At 39.2% G+C, this 12,003-nt stretch overlaps 1 protein-coding gene across 1 annotated transcript in view; it reads left to right on the top strand.

Annotated features, from left to right (window-relative positions):
- The first annotated feature begins 4,675 nt into the window (after positions 1 to 4,675).
- The window catches only part of gdap1l1 (ganglioside induced differentiation associated protein 1-like 1), a 28,678-nt gene continuing 21,350 nt past the window's right edge, over positions 4,676 to 12,003 (top strand). Inside the window, exon 1 of the mRNA XM_040038192.1 lies at positions 4,676 to 5,127. Within this exon, the coding sequence (XP_039894126.1) occupies positions 4,948 to 5,127 (180 nt within the window). The 5' untranslated portion in view covers positions 4,676 to 4,947. The remainder of the gene's footprint in view (positions 5,128 to 12,003) is intronic.

The raw sequence follows: 12,003 nt of genomic DNA on the forward strand, positions 1-12,003 counted from the left end.
AAATAATTAAACACTTAAATACTTAAACCAGCACCAGCAGCTACGCCATATCCAAAGTCACTGAAACCACCTTACCCATCCGGATGTTGAATTTGGACTTCAGCAGGTTGTCTTGGCAATGTCTATATTTGTATATGCATTGAGTGTAAATGCAGTCTTGTGGTTGGCTGATTAGTTATTTGGAGTGAAAAGCAGTTAAACAGGTGTGCCTAACAAAGTGGCCAGTGAGCATATATTCCTCTTTCCTTCTGTTTATGTCAGATTGTCTGCTTGTGCTCTGTGTGTTTACCTTGGATTTAATGTACCCCTTTTATGGATTTTTGCTTTAACTCCCAGACTTTATGTATGACTTTGTGTACTTTGTGAACAACCATAAATTATTTTTCTTAATTTTTTTTTTTTTTTGGGTCCAAACTCTGAGCCAACGTAACAACAGGAGAAAAAAACCCCAACATAAACACTCACACTTATGCCCCTTCCAATGAGAGATCTGCATCAGTTATGTATCACTCTTCAGCCCTCTGCTGGAGCGTTTTGGTAACAACAACGTATTTTGCTTGAAAACTTGAGTTGTCAAACTTGGGATGACTCTGTGCCAATTTCAGGAGCCAGCATACGAATGAGGGCTGCACAAGGAAGTATGCTGTGTTTGTAACTTGTCCCTTTGTAGCGAAGGTTCGTCTAAATCTGAGTCAGTTTAACACTGATTTATATTTCTGAAACATTAGTGAGGTGACATTTCTTGATCAGCTGCATCTATCAGTATTTAGCTTTAGTCAGCTTTGATTACTAAAACAGAACGGTTCAGTCTGAAGGGACCATGCTCCCTTGTTCTCATTCTGTTGTATCATATTACGTAATGAAGGAAATCTACCATGCAGACTGAATTCCTTGCTTATGGCGCCGGACAAAAAGTTATAGAGGTGCAGATTGTCTTGCAGACTGGCCTAAGAACACTGGGCTTAAAATATCCTAAATCAATTGAACCAATGGGTTCTGTAGAAGAGGAATATGTACTCAGCTATTTTAATTGAGTAACAGCGTTTGTGCATTCATGTTAAGTATCCTATTACAAGGAAAGGGTTTGCACTTATACTCCTTTGCTTAAGATAAAAAAGGTAGAAAAATGCCTGTCTAACATACAATGTTAAGCTTTTGATAGCTTGACCTTGATATTAATCAATTGCCATTTTAAACTAGTGTTTTGAGGGGTTTTTTTTGTTGTTTTTTGTCTAATGAATCCAAAATTGGGCAGTGGGGTCTGTTTTTGTTGCTTCCAAAGGTCAGAACATGAATCTGTGATTTTTAGGAAATTATTGTTACCCAATTTTACTGCTTAAAACTGCTTTCAAGTCTTGGTAAGAACATCTACTCTTTTTGTATCTGAAAAATGTTAACTTCTATTATTTGAGGTAGCAAGTCAGAAAGAATCTGAGCAGACTTCTTTAGCAGCTCATTGTCTCAGCTGCAGGCTCAATCATTTACCAGTTGTTTCCCTCAGTCTTGAATAATTACTGAAATAAACTCACGTGAAAGGCCTAGAGGAGGAATCATATGTGGAATATTTTTTCTAAGGAGTCAAACCAAAGACCCAAGCCTCCCAGTTTATTCTTTAAAAACACGTTTAGTTACACATTTTTAAACTGTAGAGTCTCAAGCTAATAAAATAGGTTTAGGGACTGGATTGCTTAGACTTTGTCAGATAAAAATGAAACTATATTGAAATGTGCATAACTCTTCAGTCCTCACAGGGTGCATTTAGAAAGGCATCTGAGCTACAACAAACAGGTCATGAAAAGAACAAGGAGTCCTGTGAACAGATGGTAAGACCCCTGCAGAGCCCTGATTCTGGCTTCCTGGAGTCTGTCTGGGATTATACAGGAAACCAGCAGAGACTGAGACAGACTAAATCTCTGGTAAATTCTGGACTGGGCTGGCATTTCTATAGCAAGCCATGTCCCCAGGATATGGAACAACCAGCCCAAACTATGTGCTAGGCTGCCAATGAGAGCTGCTGTTTTGGAGATTACACTCAATCGTTCACCTTATTTTACATGGTTACTCCAGTTTGTTTGCACCTAATTAATAAAAACATTTCTCAACTTTTATTAGAATTTTTGCAGAGAACTGGCCTTTATAGTAAGCTGTTGCATTTATTGCACATGCAGTCAGTTTGGTAGAGCACATATTCAGTTCAGAGTAGCATAAATAAGTCTGAAAAATGATGCTCTTTAAAAAAAACAAAAACACTATAACATCATACAAGAAAGTGTTTGTTGCTTTGCAAATTATTCTATTTGTTGTGTCTAACACTGAAACAAAACACTAAATAGCATTTTTAAAAATCAGCACACTGACTTAAGGTAGACTTCTGCACATAAACAGAAGTCAACTGTTATTGGATATTACTAAAAAGATGAATATAGTTTACTGTGCTGCAGGATGTCTAACATGTTTTTTTTTTTTTTTTTGTAAAACCAATAATATATTTCTAATCTCAATGCTAATTAAGTCAAAAAGCAAAGAAATTATGTATTTATTTCCAGGGTTGGGATTAGTTTCAATTAGTTGTGGTCAAACGTTTACATCCACTCATGGACGTCATGGTTAGTTTGGGCTTTTAATTTGAACTCTTCTTTTTCCAGACTGGAATCATTGTACAGCATACTTCTTTTATGACTTTAAAATTAGGTGGAAAAGTGTGAATTTGAAACTTTCTATAATTCACACAGGATCAAAAGTATACATGCACACCCACTGATACTTAAATGTCCTTTAGAACAAGGGTCAAACACAAGGCCTGGGGGCCAGAATTGGCCCAGCAAAGACTCCAGTCCAGCTGACTGGATAACTTTAGAGGAAAAACTTTTAACTCTTAGTTGCTATGTTTTAGTTATGTTTACAGTAATAAAGTAACACATAAACATTCTCCTTTTTTTTTTTTAATAAAGTCCTGCTGACAGTTCTTTCATTTACTACAGCAGCATTTCTTTATCATTCCTTTATTTATTCTTATTAAACGTCTTTACACTGACAGAAAGTGGAGTTTCACTGGTCTGTATGTGGGGGGTGGTAAAAAAACTGATATATACGTGAGCTGTATGTGACCCTTGATGTAAAATGAGTTTGACATTCCTGCCTTAAGAAACTGCACCTCAGCTACATGCTTTGGTAGCCATCAACAAGCGTCTGGAATAATTCTGACTGGATATTTCACAACTCTTCGTGGCACAATTGATAGAGCTCATTTAAATTGGTTGGTTTCCTGGCACAGGCCTGCCTTTTAAGCATAGTTCACAAATAATAATAATAATGGATTTCATTTATATAGCGCTTTTCGGGGCCCTCAAAGCACTGTACAATTCCACTATTCATTCCACTATTACCCACATAGAACCCACACAGGAACAGGGAAAACATGCAAAATGCACACAGAAAGGCCCCAGGGAACCAGTGGGTTCAAACCCAGGATCTTCCTATTATGAAGTGACAGTGCGAACCACTATGCTGCCTAATTACTTCATTCTGTTTCCATAAAATGCATTTCTATTCTTGGTGTGTCGAGGCCAGGTTTATTCCACAGGAGACAAAAAGGATGGAAACTGAAGTGTTTCTAGATCTATAGGCACATTGTTTCATAAAGAAATAACACTGGTATGTTTAATTACAAAACCATCTGCGTGTGAAGTTTTTTGTGCTTTTTCACTTTGATCTGACTCACAAATGTGGGAAAAAACAATTTGGAAATATTCTTGGAGCATGACTTATTTTATGTAAAAGATGAATCACCCATTAAGTGAGAAAAATATTAACAAGAAGTAATAACTTCTGTTGTTGTAAGTTTTAGCTTCTTGGACAGATGGTTTTAGATTTAAAAAAAAAAAATAAAATTAGGATCTGGTCAAAGTATTTACTGTGAACTTCTACATTACGTTTTCTAAATGCTCGCTGTGTGTTGAAATATTTTGGGATGTATGTTGTTTTTATCCGGGCATTTAATTTTAGCTTTACCTCAGTTTACTTAGCAACTGTAAATAAAGTATTTTTAATGTCTTGACTGATTGGGGGGGATTGATTGTCCCAGTGCGTCATCTTGTGGTGTAAATTGGTATTACATGAAAGTGCAGCACGGCTCTACTTCTACTTCAGTTGATAATGTTTTTTTTTTGTTTTGTTTTTTTCCAAATTAAAACAAATGTTACTCTATTGTGTTGCGTCCCTTGTTTCTTCACATTTTGTCGATATCTCCGTTAATTTCGGAAGACTTTAAACGATTTTACGGTCACGGGGAATTAGGCCCTACGTGCCTTTTTAAGAGAGTAAATCAGGAGTTCGGAATATTAAAAGTTATTATGTAATCGGTTTACTGGTGTGGCTCGAGATTGAGCTGCACGTCACCCACGGACTAAAGTGAGTTTGACACCATGGCCTAGTCCAAATAGTTTCCCGGTAACGGAAAGAAAAGCACTTGAAGTCCTCTGATTATTTAATGAGCTGCTCTTATAGGCAGACTACGGTCCACACAATGAAAATTTGCGTGCGTACCGTGGCCCACAGCCTCCATTGTCCTTACAGGAGCCGATTGACCTTCCACTGAAGCGCTCCCTGCGAGGGGTTTCCACGGCGCATGTTTGTGCGTAACGCATCATGTGATGTAATACGGTTACCCATCGATTTAATTGCAAGTACAGCGGCATGCTCGAGTAAGTCGGTATTTGCATATGGATTAGGGTGTGCGTGTTTTTCCCTGGGAAGCGCGGAGCTGTCCCAAACTGATGGATGCTGTCGCTGCTGCCGCGTGAACCGGTGATGCTGCTGCGCTCGAGCCGCTGAGCTTTCTCTCTCTCTCTCTTGTTCGCTCGCTCGCTCTCTTTCCCTTTCACACACACTCTCTCTCCATCCTCTCCCTCCTCGCTCCTCTCCTCCACACGCACAAAACGCTCTGTCATGGCGTCTTCCAACCATGTTACCCCTACCAACTGTAGCTGGTGGCCCATCTCAGCCATGGACGAAGACGGCAAAATCACAGACGGGGAGGAGTGCGAAGAACCGGCGGCAGAGCCCAAACCCTTCAACAAAGACAGGCTCGTTTTGTACCACTGGACGCAATCTTTCACCTCCCAGAAGGTAAAAAAAAAAAGAGCAGAGCTTGAAAATGGAGGTGGCTCCACGTCTCTTTGCATGACACGATGCTACAGCTTGGAGCTGCCTCTGTTTGTCTGCTGTGACCAAAGCGTGTTTGCATCAGTGCATGTTTGTCCTGCACATATACCTCCGGAATATGAATATCATCCTGCAGCTGGGCAGAGCTCCCGTTTGAGACGTCAACGCTGCAGCACGGGGGTCTCATTTCTTCGACAGAGAGTAGTGTGTTTGATCAATGTTCTATCATTAGTCACCGCATAGATCACCTTTCACATCTTATCTGCTTCCATCCTCGATTGACACGTTGGGGCTATTATCTGCCCATAATGCTGGTGAACGTGGTTAGGCTACTATGGGCTTTGACACATGACATCCTAAATAATTGATCAAAATGCTGTGCAAAACAAACTCCAAAGGCCATCTCCCACCTTCTGCAGCTGAATCACACCATATGTTCTTATTTTCATGCCTTCCTTCAGTCTACCTGTGATTTATTAACATGCATGCTCCCACGAAATGAGCATGTGTTTATAAAAATTTTGCATTGAAGCCACACAAATAACTCTGAAAACATAAATGATTATCATATAGAGAATTCAGTACCATGAAGCTCCAACAATTAAACATGAAACCCGTTTGCATTTAAAAAGCATAGACTGTATGTAAAAGATGAACTCAGTCGTCATGGTATGTTTTCTCCTCATTTTGAAAGCCACGCTTCACTGTTGCTTAGGCTGGTCGTGCACCTCTCGATTTTTGTAACTCTGTGCGGGTAGCGCGGCCGATGTGGCTCGGTTGAAGACGTGAGTGTATCATCATGTCAGGTTTTACCATATTTCAATGAAAGCTCAGATATTCCCAGATTATACAAAAATCCTGCACCATTTTTAAAAAGATAAAACTTTCTTGAGAAAACTTCATTTTGACTTCCACTCCTTTGCTAGCACTGAGAACACTGCAGTGAGTATGAAGCACAGCAGCGGTATAACTGTGAAACAGTTGTAGAGATGTCACCGTTGACTTGTGACACAACCAATCAACTTCACAGGTCCAATGCAAAGAAACTGTTATCATTTAATTAGTGCTAAACAACAGGCTAATAATATACTGGAATTTCACACACCAGAATTGAACCATAGACTTTCTGGACAGCAGGTAAGATGCAGTATTTGTCAAATAGTGCAGCTGTGATGCACCAATAGCATAAACATGGTGGAGAGGTTCAGTTCTGTGACTCCAGTTAGCAGACAATGATTGGCGACAGCTCCTTTTGTCGTGCACACCGCCAACTCTCGTATCATGAAGCTTAGACCAAAACAGTTTCATTATCCAGGCTGAAAACATGTTTATTTGTGTATTATAGTTAGGCATTTTAACACGGGAGTCTATGGGGACTGACTCAATTTTAAAACCAGCCTCATATGGACATTAGAAGAACTGTGCTAATTAGACAACAATAGTGGTTTGGCCCACTAAGGAGGAGAATGGTACCAGTGCTACAGCTGTAAAACCATAATATTCACCTTTAGGCTCAAACTCTCTATGTGCTGGAAGAGGTTCAACCAATGTCAACTGGATATGCTCTGAAGGACAGTCATTGCACTCAAAGGTGAATGCACAGCAGGGTGCATGGCCTATATAACCAAACGCACAGAAGCTATTTGCAAAGCGTTGTTTATTTTATGGAAAGGGTGCTTAAAGAGTTACTTTTCTCACTAGATAAAGCCGTAGTATAACAGATGGTGGTAATTAGACATTTTTAAAAGACTTTGAGATGTTGAGTGACAGGTGGTGCCTAACTGCCACTCAAAGCAGCCATGTAATGCTTAACTGCTACAATTTACAGCAATTAATCTGATGTCACGAAGGGCAATTAGCTGTAGTCGTAAACTGCAATCTGTACCAGGCTGCAAATATGTTTATTTAAAGTGTATTTTAACATGGAAGTGGAGCTGACCTCAGGAGGCCACCAAAGCAAGACGTCGTGAGAGTTATTCAAGCTTGGACTTGGACACCAGATGATTTTGAATGATGTGGAAACTTTTGTGTTTCATTACTCATTATTGCACATCTGTCACACAAATGTGCAAGAAAACCCCTTAAGAACTTCCAGAGCTTTAGAGTTTTTATGATACTTGAAGTTTAATTTTGGATAACAAACAACTTCTTTCACATGTAAACAAACCGGAGGTGACAGCATGCAAACGCTGTAGAAAAGGTGAAGGTCATGACATAATCACTTGTAATTGCATTTCTGTGTTAACACGATGAGGATATTGTTCAGTGTGAGATTTAATATGAGGACACAGAGAAGGAAAATGCTAAAAGAACAAGCGGAGCTTTCCCTTTCCACTATCATGCTGCTTTATAGGCCATATTTATTAGATCCAGTAGTTTGAGATTTGACCCACATAAGTCATTAAACATTTGGACTTTGCTGCTCACCTTGTCACACCTGTAAATTGATGTACATGAAAAGGTAAATTGCTAAACTGCCCCTTTAAAAGTGGATTCAGCTATGCAATGGCAACTGGCATTTCATCCTTTGTCCTCATCAGCCACCATCTGTGCCTAATGTGTGCACATGGATTACATGACTATGACTAGTATCTTTGTACAGTCAGTGAGTTTTATAGATGAGTTGATGCGCATAAAAGTAAAACTGCAACTATTTTCTTTTAAATTTTTAAATTATTCATTGGGAAAAATGAGCATTCTGATGACAACCCCTTACTGTCTGATAAACAGCGATGGCCATTTTCACTACAAGATTAATTTATTGTGAGAAATGCTTCAGTCTCTTAGGATTCTTTAAAAATTCAAGTCTCAAGGTGCGATTCAACACATAGATCTACCTTTCTGTCATCATTGCATATTACTGAGGACGAAGTCAGAAATGTTGTTTAGAAACACTGTAGCACATCAGCTTTGAGTTCATGCTCAGTCTCAGGTTTGTACGTTAGTTATAAAGCTCAGGATCTCTGGCTCATGGCCACTCGAGTCTGAGCTGCTGATTGAGCTGATTGTCACTCAGCAGAGGGTAAACACCAAGCTCACTGTCATGATTATCGCCTCAGTCCTGGAGCTGGAGGAGCTGGAGTGACTCCTCGATCAGTGTGTGATTGTGCTGTCAGTGAACTCGCTGCCTCTTTCACAAGTAACACATGGGTTTCAGCTAAGATGCTGAAAGAAATTCGAGCAACAAACCTGCTAATGTTTACGTGTACGATGTTGTGTTATTGTTATGTGAGCTGAAGCATGGGATGATGGGAAGGGCCTTTATGAGATTAAGAGGCCGCGCACCTGGTTATCTGCTCCACTAGAAATTTACTGAAAATGTTACACATTAATATAACACAATTGGTCAAAATCAGTTTGTTGCACCTTTGAAAGATGTGTTATATTTAGTCAATCTTTTGTGACTTGCCAAATATGTTTTTCCACTGTATGAAAAGACAGAAATGAATCCTTTCGTAAACACACTGGCAGTGCGAGACAGGCAGCTTTTGATAAAGGAGTCACATTTTCAGCTGATCAACATTTCTCTGTGCCGACTCCATTGTCGTCAATGTGCAGGGGATTATTTACAAGCTTGTATATACCTCAGCAAGTTTATGAGGAAGGAGACAATGTACCGTCGAACTTCTCTTGCACCACACTTTAACTTTATTGTCTTGCTTTAATACGGCTTCATATCTAGCACCACTGTAACTTTGATCCTGTGGCCCTGCACTATAATTATTTACCTCACACCAGGGATGAATTTTGAGCACAACAAATATGGTAATGATAGACACAGAAAAGGCGCAGTGACACAGAGGCCAGATGCACAGATCGATACAGCTCTGGCAACCTCAGAGTCTGCAGGGTAGAAATGTACACCTTTAGTGATCAGGCTTTAACAAACTGCTGTTTTCTTTCAGTGTGGGGGGCAGTGTATCATGACAGCAGTGAGTATCTGGACACTTTCTTTGAAACCTTTGGTAGACACAATGCCATATTTTGCTGTGCTCTCTATTCAAGTGTAACTGTTACAACGAGGACGTGAACACTGTCAAAGCTTATTTGATTGTCTGTTTACTACCATCAAACAGATAATCAGACAAAGGGAAACTGAAGCTATATGTACACATGATGTAAAGGAGGATAATACAGGTGGGCAACAAGAAACAGCTAAATCTGATCAAGACAAATGACACAAAGGAAGTCAAGCTAAATACAAGACATAAGAGACTAACAACTAAACAGGGAATCACTAACAGAGATGACAACTTAAGAATCAAGTCAACACTCTTCTATTCTATTCAGCTCAGCTTTATTTATACAGCGCCAAATCACAACAAAAGTTGTCTCGAGGTGCTTTATATTGTAACCTAAAAACCCTACATAATACAGAGAAAGCAACAACAATCAGACAACGGCCTATGAGCTATCACTTGGCGGCATTGGGAAGGAAGAGCTTCCTTTTAAAAGCAAGAAATCTGCAGTACGACCAGGCTCAGGAACTGGGTGAGTGCTGAGGGAGAGGACAAAAGAGTTTAATAATGACTAATAACTAAATGCAAAGTGGTGAATAAACACACAGACTGAAAAGAGGTGAGTGAAGAAAACACAGAGTGCATCATGGGAAGCCCCCAGCATCCCAGGCCTATTGCAGTGTAACTAAGGGAAGGTTCAGGGTCACCTGATCCAGCCTCGGCTCTAAGATTTGTTAAAAAGGAAAGTCTAATTATATTTGGACTGTACTGATTTATTAGAAACTCTTTTATTTATTTATTTTTAGATAGACTAAAAGTTTAAGATAGTTTGCTTTCTTTGCATTTTAACCCTTTAATGCATGAATTATGACAACCTCAATCAGGATTTTTTTCTTAAGTATTTTTATTCATCTTCAGGCATGAAAAAAGATTTTTGAACTTCATTTTTTTCAAACATGTACTTTTCAAAGACTTTTCAAAACGTATGTTGTCCGACAACATACGCAGTGACCACTATGTGTGAAAGTGATATAGGGAAGCATATAATTTAGTTGTGCTTTTGACATAATGATAAAAAGCAGATTCTAATTTTGACTCTGGTATAAACACCAAACATAAACTCATGTTAAGGCTGTAATCAGACGTAAGGCTCAGTGAAACTTGCATGGAAGTTTATGTCCAGACCAGTCGTTGTATACTTACATTACTCAGAGGTTTGTCTTGTGTTGGAGAGTACCTACCCCTGAAGTAGGTGCTACAAGAAACACCAAACCACATATGATACAAGGAATGTAAATAGTTCCTGCAAAAATAACACTAAAGATTTAAAAACAAACACAACAAAGCAAGTGCCACCTGGTTATAATGTGTTAAACGAAAGAAGCTTTTCTTAAAACTTTTTAACTCACCCACTCACACACACACACACACACACACACACACACACACACACACACACACACACACACACACACACACACACACACACACAGCTGGTCGAACTGGAGCTATTTAGTTTCTAAAATCTCATCCTCAAGGGTTGCGATAGGATTAACGCAATGAGACAAAATATAAAAATATATAAAGGGAAATAAATTATTTTCTGGGACCTTTCTTTACCTGTTCCCAGTAAAATCCTCTGTTCTGGGACCAGGCCATATCATTTATTAAAATGCGAACTGCTGCCATTTTGAGAACGTCAAACTTGGCTTACTTGGCCCTACTATGATTAAAATGGGTGCAGCTTTGCTTTATACATTTGATCAAGTTTGGTGCATTTCAGAATGATCAAGAGCAGGTTTAGTAAAATAAATGTCAGAGTGTATAAATACAGGCCATTTACCATTTACCATTAGAGTATCATTTCTGTAAGGCTGATTCCCCGCCCCCAATTTCAAGTTTGATTAGATGGATTATATCTCTTTATTACTCAGTCTGTCCTGATGAGGACAGACATCTCTCAACAGAGCCGTAGAACCTCATGTTTGTTCAGTTTGGCTCGTTAGTTGTGGAGGTTTTACTGACAGAAGAAAAATAGGACTTAAGAACTTGAGGGAGGGATTGACTGAAACAATAGTAAGACCCGGAATTTGATTAAATGTAGTCCACTATGTTCAGCCAGACAGCTGCTGTTGTGTCTCCTGAATTAATGGGTTCCAGACTGCTTAATTTGTCCACTTTGTTTGTATAAGAGGGGTTTTTCACATTACAAAATACAGAAACCTAAAAATCTGTGACTTACCAACCAGTGACTTATCTATTTAAATACTGAGATTTTAAGGAGGATATGCTATGGCTAAATGGACCTGCAAAGGCTCACCAAGAAATCATATGCAGTCATAGTGTAAAGGTGCACATAAAATAATTAGCCTGTCTCTGGCAGTTTTTACATGGTTATAGCTACATTCAAGAACCCAAAAAACTTCAGACACACACATTTAGTGAAACTGAACAAAAGCTAAAACTGTGTAAAAATGCTATTTCTATGTTTTAGCTAATGTTTTTCACTCACCTGGTTCCTGACTCTGACTTTTCTGAGGTTGGCATTAATCTCAGTTGGGAATGGGCACTCGGACAGCTGTGGACACTGTGGAAAAGTAGTTCCTGTTACTTTATTCACGCTTTATGGAATTTAGGTGGTGCAATTTTAAGCCTCAGTGTTAGCTGCTGTGATGTCAGCTGTAAGAGAGGGTGAAGTGCTACGCTGTCAACTAAAGCTAGCAAGCTTTGTTAGCAGGTTTCATCAATAAACTGTACAGGTGTGGTGCACAGACACAAAGGTAATAGTAACTGACAGGCTAATAAAATACCAGAAAGTGAGTTTTGAAGACTGAAAGTGAGCTTGCAGTGCCTCTCAAGCAACATTAAGCAGCGTTGAAGG

The sequence above is a fragment of the Simochromis diagramma genome, unplaced genomic scaffold, assembly GCF_900408965.1.
Source record: "Simochromis diagramma unplaced genomic scaffold, fSimDia1.1 OVJJ01000061.1, whole genome shotgun sequence".
Lineage (NCBI taxonomy): Eukaryota > Metazoa > Chordata > Actinopteri > Cichliformes > Cichlidae > Simochromis > Simochromis diagramma.